This window comes from Brassica rapa, chromosome A09 (genome assembly GCF_000309985.2).
Source record: "Brassica rapa cultivar Chiifu-401-42 chromosome A09, CAAS_Brap_v3.01, whole genome shotgun sequence".
NCBI classification, from domain to species: Eukaryota; Viridiplantae; Streptophyta; class Magnoliopsida; order Brassicales; family Brassicaceae; genus Brassica; species Brassica rapa.
This window is the reverse complement of record NC_024803.2, coordinates 40,766,377-40,781,936: the sequence shown is the minus strand read 5'-3', so window position 1 is coordinate 40,781,936 and position 15,560 is coordinate 40,766,377. Positions and strand designations below refer to the sequence as shown.

General features: G+C 36.5%; 2 protein-coding genes and 1 long non-coding RNA gene across 6 annotated transcripts; 2 read left to right on the top strand and 1 right to left on the bottom strand.

Annotated features, from left to right (window-relative positions):
* The first annotated feature begins 1,088 nt into the window (after positions 1 to 1,088).
* Positions 1,089 to 10,138, top strand: LOC103842692 (protein LONGIFOLIA 1). Of its 3 annotated transcripts, XM_033280724.1 has the most exons (5): positions 1,089 to 5,298; positions 5,401 to 5,459; positions 5,624 to 6,673; positions 6,798 to 7,206; positions 7,614 to 10,138. In XM_033280724.1, the coding sequence occupies exons 4-5, from the start codon at positions 7,071 to 7,073 to the stop codon at positions 9,983 to 9,985; spliced, it is 2,508 nt and encodes an 835-aa protein (XP_033136615.1). In that variant the 5' UTR covers positions 1,089 to 5,298; positions 5,401 to 5,459; positions 5,624 to 6,673; positions 6,798 to 7,070; the 3' UTR covers positions 9,986 to 10,138. The 3 variants fall into 3 exon arrangements, with proteins under 3 accessions (XP_033136615.1, XP_018510538.1, XP_009117603.1); XM_018655022.2 differs by having other exon boundaries at positions 1,089 to 6,457; positions 6,586 to 6,673; XM_009119355.3 differs by having other exon boundaries at positions 1,089 to 6,673.
* Positions 10,139 to 10,729: 591 nt separating this feature from the next.
* On the top strand, positions 10,730 to 14,624 carry LOC103842693 (LON peptidase N-terminal domain and RING finger protein 1). Of its 2 annotated transcripts, none has more exons than XM_009119357.3 (18): positions 10,730 to 10,991; positions 11,073 to 11,177; positions 11,430 to 11,512; positions 11,643 to 11,727; positions 11,822 to 11,908; positions 12,005 to 12,066; positions 12,164 to 12,357; positions 12,444 to 12,504; positions 12,594 to 12,771; positions 13,084 to 13,122; positions 13,219 to 13,280; positions 13,390 to 13,426; positions 13,509 to 13,558; positions 13,667 to 13,733; positions 13,827 to 13,905; positions 14,003 to 14,082; positions 14,173 to 14,241; positions 14,332 to 14,624. In XM_009119357.3, the coding sequence occupies exons 1-18, from the start codon at positions 10,974 to 10,976 to the stop codon at positions 14,389 to 14,391; spliced, it is 1,416 nt and encodes a 471-aa protein (XP_009117605.1). In that variant the 5' UTR covers positions 10,730 to 10,973; the 3' UTR covers positions 14,392 to 14,624. The 2 variants fall into 2 exon arrangements, with proteins under 2 accessions (XP_009117605.1, XP_009117604.1); XM_009119356.3 differs by having other exon boundaries at positions 10,928 to 10,996.
* LOC117128416 lies at positions 10,760 to 11,624 on the bottom strand. The gene is made up of 2 exons (XR_004451713.1): positions 11,364 to 11,624; positions 10,760 to 11,230 (listed from the first exon to the last, which is right to left on the bottom strand). It is a non-coding gene; the product is annotated as an uncharacterized LOC117128416 (long non-coding RNA).
* Positions 14,625 to 15,560: the final 936 nt, after the last annotated feature.

The following is a 15,560-nucleotide window of genomic DNA, read 5'->3' as shown; positions in this document are numbered from 1 at the left end:
TGAAAGTGTTTGTGTTTAAGTATTGCCCAAAGGTTACTTATATACATACTTAAAAGTTTATATTAAGTCTAGAATCTGAAATAAAGTTTCAAAGCAGTAAGGGGTAAGCATGTATAAAAGCTTGCAGCTTCATCAAATGTGTTTGCATTTGCTAACTCTATCGTTAAGTTCAATGAACTCAATTATGGTGAATGGTCCGAAAAGATCTGGTTTACACTAGGTGTAATAGAATGTGAATTCACCATAGTAAATGAAGAGTCCTCAGCCATTACGATAGATATCTCCGAATGTAGAAAGTCTCATAAATGAGCTAACTATGAAAATGGTTAACTGGTCCCAACTAATCTGTGATCATGTGACTCACATGTCTAATACGATTGTAAAGTTAAAGACCTTGGAAATGGAGGTGCACAAGCAGCTTCTGGTCCAATTTATCATGAGCTCTATACCTCTTGAGATTAGTCAGTTTCTCAGGTGAATTACAACACCAGTAAAGATAATGAAACATTAAAGAAATAAAAGCTATGTTTATTCAAGAGGAGAGTAGATCAAGGAAGATGAAAGATCAAGTTGTTAACCTCATAGGTCTTGGAAGTGTCAGTAGCAGCAAAAGAATCCCAAGTAGAAAGAACAAAAGGAATACTAGTCTTTCCTGAAAGGACTTAAAAGTCAAATCCGAAATGAAATGAAGTGTTTCTTTTGCAATAAAATGAGACTTTTCAAGTAGGATTGTCTTAAAAGGAAGGCTTGCTTTGATAAGAAAGTAAACATTAAAGTCTTGTTTGCTATGAAAGGAGTCTTATTAAAATTTCTAGTAATACTTGGTGGTTGAAATTAGAGGCACTAATCATAGCACATATAATGAAATTTCAGTTTCTTGTGGCATCAAAGACTAGGTCACATATCCAAAGAAAGAATGAGGTTGGTGAAGAGTGAAATTCCTCCTCAATTGGAATTTAGTGACCTATATGTATGTATAGACTGCATTAAAGGAAAACAGACTAAACATACTGTAACGAAACCAGCCACAAGAAGCACTCAGTTTCTTAGGTTAATACACACCAAATATGTGGCTCTTTCGATGCTCCTTCATGAAGTGGTGAAAAGGACATCATCATCTTTATTGATGATTACTCACAGTATGTATATACTTATCTACTGCATGAAAGGTCTAATTTTGTGGATGTCCTAAAGGTGTTCACTGATAAGATGGAAAGGCGGCTAGATAGAAAAGTAAAAGTAGTGAGATCTGATAGAGGAGGTGAGCTCTATGGAAAGTTACTTCAAAGTAGAGGCATTTGTGCACAATACAGTATGTCCAATACTCTTTAGCATAATGGTGTAGTAGAGAGGCATAATCGTACTATAATAGAGATGGTTAGAAGCATGTTAAATAATTGCTCTTTACTTCTTTAGTTATGGGTATATATATGCATTAAGAACTGCAACATATGTGCTGAACCAGGTTCCTAGTTAGGAAGTTCCTAAGATCCCTTACGAACTATGAATGGAAAGAAACCTAGTTTGAACCATCTACGTGTATGGGGTTGCTCATCAGAAATAAGGCTATATAATCCACATCAAAAGAAACTTGATCCTAGGGCTGTCAATGGATTATTTTTTATTGGCTATCCTAAAAGAATCAAAGGGGTATAAATTTTTATTGTTTTAACCATAATACGAGAATAGTTAAATCGGGTAATCTTAGGTTCATTGAGAATGGTGAAACTAGTGGGAGTTGTGAACTGGGAAAGGGTGGACATTAATGAAATTCGGGTGGAAAGTTCTTTCACCTGAAGTTGCACCTGAGGTAGTTGTTTCTTCACAATCGAACAACATGCAGATGCACTGATCTCACTAGCTAAAATATATAATCAATGAACTTGTCACAATTCAATTAGAGGATAGTGAACCACAAGTACCTTTAAAGCGATCTGAAAGGGAAAGAAGATCTGCCATATCAAATGATTATGTGGTTGCTATAGAAAGTGAATGTGGCTTAAACATTGATGAAGACCCGATCTCATTCAAAAAGCCATGGAAAGTGACAATTCTGGAAAAGGTTGGTGCCGCAACGAGATAAGATCTAAGGGTGATAGCAAAGTTTGGTACTTAGTAGAGTTTCCGAATGGTTTCAAAACCGTTGATTGTAAATGGGTCTTTAAGACTAAACATAACTCGAAAGGTAATATTGAAAGATATAAGGCTCGCCTTGTTACTAAAGGTTTCACCCAGAAAAGATGGCATTAACTATAAAGAGACCTTCTCTACAGTTTAAAAGAAGGATTCTCTTAGAATTGTTTTGGCTTAAGTGGCTCATTATGATCTTGAGTTTCACTAGATAGATGTTTGACCGCCTTTCTGAATGTAGAGCTTGAGGAAGTAGTATATATGACCAACATAAAATCTTCATGGCCGCATGAAAATAAAATATGGTGTGTAAGCTGAGAAAGTCAATATATGGACTAAAACAAGCTTCCGACAATGGTATTTGAAGTTTAATGATATCATCATGTCGTATGGTTTTGTAGAGCTTATCATAGATCAATGTATCTACATTAAGATCAATGGGAGCTTATTATTGATTTTAGTCTTATATGTTGATGTAATTATGCTTGCTGAAAATAACAAAGGCATGTTACATGATGTAAAGTAGTATCTCTCTAAGAACTTTGAAATGAAAGATCACAAGGATTGTTGAGTTTGTCTCAGAAAGATCATATCAGTAAGATCTTAGAGATTTTTATAAAATAGAACAATGTTGCGTAGGGATAGCTCCAATTCAGAAGGGAGATAAGTTTTGTAAAATGTAATGTCTTAAAAATGAATTGGAGCGTAAAGAAATATAAATAATTCCTGATACATTAGTGGTTGGGATTTTGAATATATTGGAAACATAGTCAACTTGATATCAATTTTGATATTGGAAAGTTGGACCAATAAAGTAATCCCAGAATGAACCACTGGAACGCTGCAAAGAAAGGTCCTCTGGTACTTGCAAGGCACCAACGAGAACATGCTCACATAAAAGAGATCCAATCAATTAAAGGTCATAGGATTTTCAGATTCAAATAAAGCCGCATGAGTTGATGAAATCAACGTTTAGGTATAGTTTCTATTATTTGTGGGAACAATTTAAAGGAAAGTGGAAAGTAGTCTGTCATTGCTACTTTCACTATTAAGGTTGATTTGTGGTATGTTTTGAAGCCACAATTCATGTATGGAGCCTGCGGAAATTTATCTCAGGGCTTTGGATTGTCGACACTAACGCCAAACCGCTGAGAGATTATGGTGATAAATTCGCAGCTGTCTTCTTTTGAAAGGATGACAAGTATTGGAAGGGTGCTAAGCACATTAAGTTAGAGTACTTGTCTATTAAAGAAGAAGTTTAGAAACAGAGAGTGTCATTTGAGCACATAAGAAAGGATATAAAGATAGCGGATCCGCAAACTAAAGCTTTACCACCCAAGGCGTTCAATGGCCATTTAGAGCGTATGGGTATCATAGATAAAGCCTTGCTATTATATTTATGGAATGCTCATTAAGTATTTGACACCTAGGAATTCAATTAAAGTTAAGTTTCTAATTTATTAAATATGTTATCATTAAAGTACGTGTATATATTTAAGGTTCATAGATAACATATAGAAAAGTTTTTTGAGAATAAAGGTTCTTCTCATGTAAGGATTATATAAAAATAGAATTGGTTTGTGATACATGGAAGGGACTATGCCGGTTAAATGACATACAACCGCCATGATTCAATCAGTTCTAATTTTAGTAAAGACCAGATGAACTTGATGTAAAATTGCACATTAAAGTTATTGAACTCTTAAGGCAAGACAAAGGTCAAGTGGGAGAATGTAAGAATATTTTATATTCTTATATGACCTATGTGTATATTGGTTTAATATAAAGTTCAAGTTCGTATTAATGTTTTATATTCTAATATAAAAGACGATACCATGATGGATCGGTTTCGATAAAAGTATTAGAATATGGATGTATTGATAACCCTCCTTCCTTGCCTTGTTAGTTATAAATGATTCTTCTATAATGGTTATATACAATCATTTATGTATATGTGTTATAGTTGTGCTTGGATGTATATTAATCACATATAAAGTATAGTTTGTACTTGAAAGAGTACAAAATGAAAAGATGTGATAATTAAAAGGCACAATACACACACATATATATACTCGCTTGTGGTGGTTATCAAAATGTGACAAGTGACTTTTTCTTATATGAGAGAAGAGTTACGATTGTGTCGCTATAACAGTTACGTAAGAAACGTATAAGCCACCGTAAGGGAACAAAACGTGATAAGAAGAGGTTTTGGATTCCTTTGTCCATCAAAGGGAATCATAAAGGATTAGAGGCCAAAGGGAGGAGAAAATCAATTGGTGCATTGCTTTCAATTTATCTTCATTAAGCATGGATTAAAGGTTAGTGTTTCTTTCTTCTTCTCTAAGAAGCATACCAGGGTTGAATTAAAACTAAATCTAGATTATGGTCTCGGAATAGATTTCATAATTGAAATCATAAAAGTTAATCTTACACGTTTTTGATCTAATCGCTTGGAGGAAAGCGAATGTGACTGCTCGGTACCATTGCAGGCAAGAGCAGAACATAGAACGGACGCTTTGGAAACTAGGGACTCTCCCTCCGGGTCTATTAGCTTTCTATGGTCTCACTGAGCCGCTAGATAGAAGATGGCATGTCTTAGGTTTAGGTTATGATGTGAACATTGATAACCGTTTGATTGAAACCGCGGCTGTGATTCACTATATGGGAACATGAAGCCTTGGCTAAAGCTGGGTATTGGTAGGTATAAACCTTTCTGGTTAAGATATTTGAACTCGAGCCATGCTTATTTACAAGATTGTGTCACAGCTTAGAGGCAAAAGATTCTTGATTTTCTTGTACACTTTGAAGATTCTTTTTGTAGATCTCAGAAAGCTTGTCAGATTCAGATAGTATCTGATGACTGTTTTCTTCTCTTACAATCACACATTAGAGGGTCCATAATGTACTTATGTTTGAATAGATTATACATTGATACATTTTTGGCGAAATTTCTTATATTTTTATATTTTCAAGCTTTAGACTTGCAGTGTTACAGCATATCTATTTATAATGAATATTTTTGTTTTTCTAAATAATCATTGTCACACATTGTCATGGGAAACCATTTGAGAAATCTACTGTTCTGTTTCGTAAGTGGTCTCTATAACATCTATGAGGAGTCACACTTTGCTTGTTGACGATTCACCCGACAAGGCCTTCTGTAATCCTGTAAGTACTGAACACTTGCAATCAAGCATCTGTATTTAACATCTGAGATCTGACATTCTTTAAACATCAACATTGGGTGATATTGTTCTTACTCTCTATTAGCCACTCTGGAATCTTTTCTTTTTTATACCAGTATACAGACAGTGAAGATTTTTCATTGGGTGAGTCTTTTCTCTTCTTATACACTTTGCACATTTAAGTTTTTGCAACATCAAGAAGAGAGAGTTAATGGAGAATCATAATGTTCCTTTTACATTATCTCTTTCAATATCTGATGTGGATTCTAAACATTAATTCACAGTGATGTTTCATATCTTGAGAACAGGAACTGATGGCGAGCTAAGGAAGTACATGGAAAGGATAGTGAATGTGGAAAACGTTTAGAAATTTGTAGAAGAAAATCCAATTGGTCAGTCTGCAATAACCGAGACACGAACATAAATAAGTGTTCAGTGTTCATGCACACATAGGTTAATTTAGTTCTGGAGAAAACTTTACTAGTCAAATGTTATCTTGAGAAATGTACTTCACCTCACCAAATTAACTAACTCTGAATATTCCTATTGATCTCTTTTGTTTGAACAAAGACCAGACTCTCTTAAATTAAGTGTAGCTTTATATTGGTTTGTTAAGGCGCTAACTTGCAACCTTGGAAATGAAGCAATGGTACAATGGTTATGCGTTTTGGGAAGATAACGTAGAAGAAAAGTCAAACTCTTCCTAGTTGAAGACCCTAACTAACTACTAAAGCATGCTTTTCCGTTTACAACTAGTTTCATTGTTTATTAGCATGTGAATCTGTTATATAACTTTAAATTTTAAATTAAATGTCTACCTAAACCGATTTGGTTATTAAAATTTTTAACAATTTTCTTCTAATAATCCACGGAGAGAAAATAAAATGGTGAGGAACAAAGAAGATAATATTGTGGATATTTTTAAGTTGGTAACGAGAAGACAGGAGTCACATGCAGAGGGAGACATATGAAAAACAGAGTTTTAACAAACCACATCCACCTGCCACCACCCCCATATCCTCTCTCTAATCTTCTCACGTCATTTCTATTTCTCTTACTCATCAGAAAACACACAAGACAATGTTTTTGTTTTGTACTCTGAGCAGAAACAGAGAGTAGAAAACAGAGGAACATTTGGCAGAGTATTTCTCTTGTTCCCTCTGCTTGGCTTTATCTGTTTCTCAGTATCTGAAAGTGTTTCTGTCTTTTTTTTCTTCTTGGGTTTGTGAGATTTATCAGTGACATTTCCCTGAATTATTTTCTTCTGAAGGATTCCTACACAAAGGACTCTCTTTTGTTCTGTAATAAACAGAGCTTTTTTTTTGTTGGTGTCGTCGACGAGATAACTCACGAAAAGGGTTCGTCTCTTTTCTCGTCTTTGTGAATCTATTTGCTGTCAAGCAAAATTTTGAACTTCTGCCACAAGTAGAAACAAAAATGCTAATTTTCTTCTTCTCACTTATTTTTTTTTGTCGTTGATAGGGAGGGAATATATAAGCAGCTGTAATTAGCTGGAGGGCAATGGTGTTCTCACATTGAGCTTTGCCTAAGGCCAATTTTATTGGAATCTAAATTTGATAAAAAGCTTAACTCTTTTGGAACTATATGAAATTATGTAAGGTGGGTCATTCTCGTTATGGTTCCATGGTGGTTGCTTGTTGATGGAGATATAACGAAACCTTGAAGTTATTCCAAGACAAAGAAGTGTTATACTGTATAGTTCCAGAGCCAAGAAGATAAAAAGAGTTGCTATTCATGGCTGCGAGGCTTTTGCATACATTGGCAGATGAAAACTCTGATCTACAGAAGAAAATTGGATGTATGAATGGGATTTTTCAACTCTTTGATCGTCACCATGTTCTCACAAACCGGCGAAAAAGTCTTACTTTAGGTAATCATAATAACACTATATGATATAAATAAATACTTGTGACTTAGATCGTGTCTCTTAGTGGTTGACTTGTACATGGCCATATGTTCTTAGCTATATGATGTCTTTTTCCATGTTCTTTCTTCTCTTCTTTAAGTTCTGTTTCTTCTTTATGAACTAAAAGGTCTTGTCTCATTCTTCTGTGAGGACTAAAAGGTTTGCCATATCTTCAGACAAAGTTGCTCTAGTTTGTGAAATGCATGTTTGTTTTGTTAGATTTTGTGTGGCTTTTGCTTAGTAGATTTTGACTTCTCTGAACCTTAGATTCTTCAAGTTTCTTAAAATCTGTAATGCTTATGGTTTATAAACAAAGAGAATATGATATGATCCTAAAACTCTTTTGATCTCATGTGTTGTTGTTGTTGCAGGTAATGCACATGTCAATAATATCAACTTTGAGAGAGACTCTGCATTACAGGTTCAAGACACCAACATTATCAACAGCGGAAATGCTCAACTAACAAGGGTATCAACAGAATCTTCTAGAGTTTCCTTCTCATCATCATGTTCATCATCTTCCCCATTGTCTTCTGACCTCAACAAAGAAACTCAACCTGAGATTTCACCGTACGACCGAGTCATTTTCCAAGAATCTCCAGCGATGAGCCAAGGAAGCGGGTTGGGACTTGACCTTAGAGATGTTGTTAGAGACTCCATGTACAGAGAAGCAAGAGGAATTTCTGAAGTATCCAGACACAACAAGAGAAGAGATGATTCTCCAAGACCACCCTATGGTCTGAAACAATCCACTCCTGTTGATTTCAATGAATCCTGCAAAGCTCTAGCCAAACTCAACACTTCTCAGTATTATTACAACGAGGTTGACTTGAAAGATGCTTCTCGTTACTATGTTGATTCTCACAAGAAGAAGTCTAAATCCAAGAAGAAGGTGAAAGAGTCTCCTAAGCTTTCTTTGGACAGTAGAGACCACCTTGATCTCAAGTCAGGCAATAACAATAAGCTTGTGGAGAGTTTCAGTAGAAGCTCTAGCGTGAACAAACGGCCTCCTAGTGTTGTTGCAAAGCTAATGGGGTTGGAGACATTACCTGGTTCTCCACTGAGAAGAGACCATAAGAGTGATCCGTTCTCAAGGTCATTGAGGGAGAATAGCATGAACCGGACTATCCGGTTATCTCCTAGCTCACCAAGGAAGGACCTGGCTTCTTCTTCTACTACTTCATCACCAAGATGGAGAAGCTCTGAGTTTGTAATGAAACCTTTATCAAGTTTGAGGTTTCCCATTGAACCAGCTCCATGGAAGAAGCAAGCCTGCAGGCCTGTGAAAGCTCTGTTGAAAGATCTCGAGTTTAAGCATTCGGTTAAGGATCTCAGAGCTATTAATAAGATAGTAGAGGCAATGCAGACAAAAAGTGTCAAGCAGCAAGAATGCTCAACAAACTCAAGAGGCTTGCAAAGCCAGGTGATGCCATCATCCACTATGAGAGGAGGACCAATTGTGATAATGAAACCTGCTAGACTTGTTGAGAGATCTTGTGTTCCTTCATCATCTCTGATTCCCATTCACAGTCTTAATAGAGAAGAAGAGTCTGTGAATGTTAAAAGAAACTCAACTAGTAAGAAGGCTGCAAAAGATAACAGAAACGTCACTACAAGGAGTGCAGGAGCTGCTAGTCCAAGACTGAGTCATATGAAGAAGCATGAGAATGAGAAGCGTTCTCGCCCACCACCTATACCATCTGATTCAAGCAAATCAAGAAGACAAACAAACAAAGAACCTGCTACTTCTCCTGGTGGTAGGCGTAGTAGACAAGGTGGTAGAAAGAGTCAAACTGTAATAGAGACAGCAAAAACAGTAGTCTCTAACTTAATGAAGAACGCTAGTGGAGATGGATCATCGGAGCATCCAAGTCCAGTTTCTGTTCTCAACGCATCAATCTACAGAGACATCAAACCATCTCAAGCTAGTGAAGGCACCAAGAGTACTGATCATGTAACAGGTGGTGAAGAAGACGAGTGGAATCCAGCTTACAGCTTCTCAAAGACAACAACCACCTTGTCCCCAGAGGTAAACCGGAAGAAGCTTCAGAACGTGGAGCATTTGGTTCAGAAGCTGAAAAGATTAAACTCTAGCCACGACGAAGCAAGCCAAGACTACATTGCATCGCTATGCGAGAACAGTGGTGCTGACACTGATCACAGATACATTTCAGAGATTCTGTTAGCCTCTGGTCTTCTCCTGAGAGACTTAGCCTCAGAGTCAACCACGTTTCAACTCCACTCTTCAGGCCATCCTATTAACCCTGAGCTGTTTCTCGTTCTTGAGCAAACTAAAGGAAGCAGTGGTGGCAGCAATGAGAAGAAGCTCAACCGCAAGCTTGTGTTCGACGCTGTTAATGAGATGCTTGTGAAGAAGTTAGCTATTGTTGATGCAGAGCCATGGATGAAGCGAGGTAAAGGGATGAAGAGGAGGGTGTTGAGTGCGCAACAGCTCTTGAAAGAGCTGTGTTCAGAGATAGAAACAGTGCAAAAGGAAGCCAAGAGGAGATCAGATAACTTGTTCTTGTTGGGGGAACAAGAAGAGGACTTCTTGAAATGTATGTTGGATGAAGATATGGAGATGCGGTCTGGGAAATGGACGGAGTTTGATGATGTAGTCCCGGGTATAGTGCTTCACTTGGAGAGGCTTCTCTTCAAGGACCTGGTGAGTGAGGTCGTGCATGGTGAGATTGATCGGCTGCAACCTACTCCAAGCAGACGAGTAGTTATTACTGATTCATAAGCTTGTCTTTTTTGTATCCTCTGTACTTTAAAGCCAGTAAATAAATAATATATAAGTCAAAAGTCATGTAAACATTCTACTTATTTTTGTTCTATGTTCTTTCTCTTCAATGTTTGGTGAAAAATAAATAAAAGTGCTCGTATATCAGCTAGATATGAATAATTTGTTACCTATCAGTATAGAGAGGCTTTTAATCCAACGAGTTTATGAGTGGTTCAAAGTTGAAGACAAACCAGTCTGCTTGTGCTGCAACAGCTTCATAGCATATGAATAAAATCGGCGGCACCAGGGTTGACGTGCCTACCAAGTGAATTAGTTTAGTTAGTACTCATTAGAGACTTATTTGTTATCTTGTAGATTCTAAATGAATTATAAAGTTTACTTCGAGATCAGTTGCTCCATCTCCAATCATGGCCATAGTTTTGTAAAAGAACCAAATCTCATTGGTACATTGTCTTGTCTTCAACAAGAGATGAGAAAAAGGTTTGATGAACCATTCGCAATTGTTGCAAAGATTGAGAAGGCTTTGAGAGAGTGAAAATTGCATAATTTTGCGTGGTTAATTTGCATAATTACATAATTTTCTTGGTTAATTGATGTAAAAAATAATTGCTTATTATTCATTGAATAAAAATGGGCTTGTCAGAGAATTCTAAGACCCAATAAGCAGGAAGAAGATCAAAGACAAACAAAAGGATTCACTTTTTTTTTTTCTTTTTTAACACTTGGAAAAAAAAATTGACCTTTACCTTTAGCAAAGAGAAGAGAGATAGATTGAAAAAAAAAAGACGAAGAAGCGCTTGGAGAGAGTATAAACACGTCGAGAGAGGATTCAACTGTCCACGACTATACTCTCTCTGTGTTGCTTCTTCCCTCTTCAATCTCTCTCTTTGTTTTCATAATCTATCGCCCCCACCCAGTTTTCTTGCGTTGATTGCTCGGATGTCGAACGAAGAATCTCTTCCTGCATTCACTCTGTTCGGTCTTGATGAAGTTGAAAACTATGGTCTGGTGAGTGATCATGATTGGTTCTCTTCTGATTGAGGCTTTGTGTTCATGCATTAATGTTTTGTTCTTGATTGTCCAGGTCAGTGAAGCTGACAATTCGTTGCCTTTGGACATCCACAATCAAGTTTTTCAACTTGTAGAGAAGGGAAACGAAGCTTTCAAAGAATCTCATCGCTTTGAAGAGGTTAACTAATTTTCTTCTTCTTGCCTGAACTGATTTGGTAGTCTCTTACTGAGCTTCTTGAAGTAGTTGGCTTTTGGAATTGTTTCTTGGTGAAGATGATAATAGCAATTTGTATTTCTGGATTTGAACTTGTGACAACTGCTTATCAAACCTTTTTCACCAATCATGCAAGTTTAAAGCTTTGACGCTGAAACCCAAATTAAACTCTCAAATATGTTCTTGCCAGTAACATATCTTTTTTTTTTGTTCCAGGCGATTAGCAATTATTCAAAAGCCAATTCTGTTAAGCCTCTTGACCCTGTTGTTCTAACCAATAGAAGTGCTGCTTATATTAGGTAACGTTTGCCATCTTTCTTACCTTCAAATGGAGGAGTTGTCATGTTGTTTGATGACATATTTTTATTGGATTGTGTGTATTGACATATTCTTATCGCTCTCCATCTTTCAACCTTTTGTTTTTCTTAGATTTGGACAATATCTGAAGCAGAGATCTGCATCCATTTCTGAGTATAGACCTCTGAATGGTTTCGATATGTCGATGCTTGGGGAAGTATGTATTATTATTCTACTTGCTTAACCTGTTACTAGCAGTTGTAACAGTCATCGCCTCTAGCTCACCTTGGAAAACTTGATATTTTCTACAGCTTGCTCTTAAGGATGCTGATAAGGTGATGAATATTCACAGCAGTTCAGTGAAGTCATATATAACAAAGGCTTGTGCTCTCATGTTGGTATGTGCTGCTGAGTTATTCTTTTATCTCTATATTCATTCAAAGATGTTTTGAGTCTGCTTCGTGACACATGTGTCGATTGTTTTCATCTTGCAGCTAGAAAGATATGAGGCAGCACGTGAGACTATCCTCTCAGGTCTACAGATTGACCCCTTTAGGTACGGTAGTCTATGTGTATCATTTCTGATTCTGTCTTGATTTTCTAATAGATTGCATCGTTTTTAAAGTTTGGAGTTTCTTTCTGATCGCATGAAGCGATCCTCTCCGATCCAATCTTCAAGAATTGGAGAAGGTTATGATGCCTACTTCGACTAGAAAATCTCATGGAAAGGCTGAGCGGTCTGATGACTTTGATTGCACTGTTTGCCTGAAACTGCTGTATGATCCTGCTACAACTCCCTGCGGACATACATTCTGCCGATCATGCCTCTTTCAGTCCATGGATCGTGGTGGGTTTATATGGTTTTTTGTTGGTTACTCGTGAAAGTTTCTTCTTTTGTTCCTTATTGTTTATTGATGCTTTTGTGGAATATAGGCAACAAATGTCCACTATGTCGAACTGTCATTTTTATGACTCCAAGAACATGCGCTGTCAGGTAAAAGATATGCACTCCTATCTATTCTCCTTGAAGCTCCATTTATCGTGCTTTAAAGTTCTTGTACTGAAGTAATTATGTGTTGGCAGTGTGACACTGAATAACATCATACAGAAGAACTTTCCAGAGGAGTATGCTGAAAGGAAATCAGAGCAAGACACTCTGGTCCACTTAGGCAATGAAAGTATGCCTCTTTTTGTCATGGATGTCATCATCCCCTGTCAGAAGTTGTCTCTTCACATTTTTGAACCAAGATACCGACTAATGGTGAGTTTTTTTTTTCATTTCTTTTACGGTACATTTAGAACTTAAGTAGCCTACTCTTCGTTTCTGGCTCGCTTTCAAAACCCTTATTAATGATCTTGAATGTAAAAGTTGGTAAAGTCTTCATAAATATAGATGAACACAGTTTAGTAAAAAAATCCAAGAAAGTCAAATGTAGACAAGATAATGGGGTTTCTACATAAGTAGAGAATCTAGCTTACAGTAGTATTGCTGTTTGAATTCGGGAACTTATTTCTCAATCTCTCATAATCTCCTTGATCGTGTACTTTGATTAACATGTGATGACTGGAACAGGTGAGAAGAATAATGGAGGGAAACCATCGGATGGGAATGGTGGGTGACGTGTCATTTTTTCTTGTTGCTTCTTCTTCACTCTACATTCATAAAACGTTTCTGAGTAGTAAGGTTTGCCCATTCCAATGTTCATAGGTAGCTCTTGATTCTGCGACAGGTTCACCAGTGGATGTTGCTTGCGAAGTCGAAATCACAGAGTCTGTTGCTTCTTTCTTTCTGATGATTCTTAATGTCCTTTAGTTGATGGCTTTATCTTGGGATTGATTACTCACACAGAGTCTGATAATGTTTTGAAAAATTACACAGGTGTGATCCACTCCCAGATGGACGTTTTGTCCTGGAGGTGAGTATTATTACTTATCTTGTGGCATTGTTTCATGTGTAAGTTGTCAAATGATGAACTTAGTATCTACTTTTTTCTTCAGCTGGAAAGCCATAGAAGGTGTCGCATTGTAAAAGCTTGGGATCAAGATGGGTAAGTTTTGTCATAGTGTTCAGTTCTGTTTGTTTCATTACATGTATCATCAATTTTAGTCATATTCAAACACAAATGCTTGTTTTAATATCTGTTTTGTTTTTTCAGGTATCGTGTTGCAGAGGTTGAATGGGTGACAGACATACCACCACAAAGCGACCAAGAGAAAGCAGATGTATGATTACCGAACATATCAACTGTACTATTTGCTACAATGAGTTTATATCCTTTCTCTTGTTTCCTCACTTTTCTTTGTGACTTGTTACAGCTGCGGGAACTGACGACTAGTGCAGCATCATTTTCTCGGGCATGGCTAGAGAAAGCAAAGGAAGCAGCTAGACATGGAGGTAAGCAAACTATTTTATTTGTAGTTGTGCCACTTTGTGTACTCTTTAAGTCTTATACATGATCGAGTCATTCCCTTCATTTTTTTGTTTTACGCAGATAGAAGAAGACTTGAAACACTTCTAATTGTTGAATCTATGATACCTACACCTCAAGATCCAGAACGCTTCAGTTTCTGGGTAATTTACAAAACATTCTCTAAAGTTGGACATAACTCTTGCCATGTATACTTGTGTTAACTCAATGGCTTTGTTTTTTTGGGGTGTCAGCTTGCGACATTGACAGATAGGAGACCTTCAGAAAGGTTGGAACTACTTCGGCTTCAAGATACTGGAGAGGTACTTGAATATCTGATTAGTCTATAGATTGCTCGATATGGAATTTTTTTGGTTCATCTCTTTTGATTGTTCAAACTTCTTTTGTTGCAGAGAATAAGGCGTGGGTTGATTTATCTTCGATCAGTAGAACGAGGATGCAAGATGCAATGAACCTGCATCATATACTCGATCACAACTAAGAGATTAAACTTGGATCTGTTTATAAGAAATACATAAAATGTTTATGAGAGAGATCTTGTAGATTTTGCTTGTGATTGTACTGAAAACCAAAAATACCATATTGTTCATGATGATGCAACTGCAAAATGCAAAGAAGATTCTTACAAATACAACAATACCATATGGTTAATTTGTTAGATTGTGAAATAAACGAGACTTGTACAGATCCCAAAAGATAAACTCAATGTCAAATCCTGATGACAGTGTCATAATCCAACATGGCATCACATAACAACACCATCTTCGTGAGGCATCATTAAAGTACCATAAACACCACACCTCACCATCATTAAATTATATATAATTTTGTATATTATTATCTACATCATACATAAGTAATAAAATTACTAACCGCTAATTGTTTTTTTTTTTATTATCAATAAAATATGCAAGGAAAAGTTACATATTTGTGATAACTATTATTGTTAAGTATGATTTGTTTGGTTATCATTGTAAGATAGTTCTTGATTTAGTTTTTTCAAATTGAATTAAATAAATTAAAAATAATCAATTAATCAAATTAAAATAATTAATTAGAGAGTTCTCCTATAAGTAACATATTAGAAAACATGTGACTTGTCAATTAATATTTAGAATGATCGGATGGTGATAATTGCAACAAGTGTATATTTCAAGTGCGCAAGATAGAAACAGTGCAAAAGGAAGCCAAGAGGAGATCAGATAACTTGTTCTTGTTGGGGGAAAAGAAGAGGACTTCTTGAAATGTATGTTGGATGAAGATATGGAGATGCGGTCTGGGAAATGGACAGAGTTTGATGATGTAGTCCCGGGTATAGTGCTTCACTTGGAGAGGCTTCTCTTCAAGGACCTGGTGAGTGAGGCCGTGCATGGTGAGATTGATCGGCTGCAACCTACTTCAAGCAGACGAGTAGGTAATGATGATTCATAAACTCGTTTTTGTATCCTTTGTACTTTAAAGGCAGTATATAAATAATATAAGTCAATAGTCATGAAAACATTCTCAGTATGTTTGTTTTCTTATGTTTCTCTCTTCAGTGATAAATAAAGATTCAGTGCTCGTATATCAGCTAGATATGAATAATGAGTTACTAATCACTATAGAGAGGGTTTTAATCCAT

Bases quoted from the DNA above. Each gene is read 5' to 3' on its own strand.
- LOC103842693 (XM_009119356.3), top strand. From the start codon at position 10,928: ATGTCGAACGAAGAATCTCTTCCTGCATTCACTCTGTTCGGTCTTGAT. The intron at 14,083-14,172 runs GTAATTTACAAA...TTGGGGTGTCAG, and splicing joins CAGAACGCTTCAGTTTCTGG to CTTGCGACATTGACAGATAG. The intron at 14,242-14,331 runs GTACTTGAATAT...CTTTTGTTGCAG, and splicing joins GGCTTCAAGATACTGGAGAG to AGAATAAGGCGTGGGTTGAT.
- LOC103842692 (XM_033280724.1), top strand. From the start codon at position 7,071: ATGGCTGCGAGGCTTTTGCATACATTGGCAGATGAAAACTCTGATCTA. The intron at 7,207-7,613 runs GTAATCATAATA...TTGTTGTTGCAG, and splicing joins GCGAAAAAGTCTTACTTTAG to GTAATGCACATGTCAATAAT.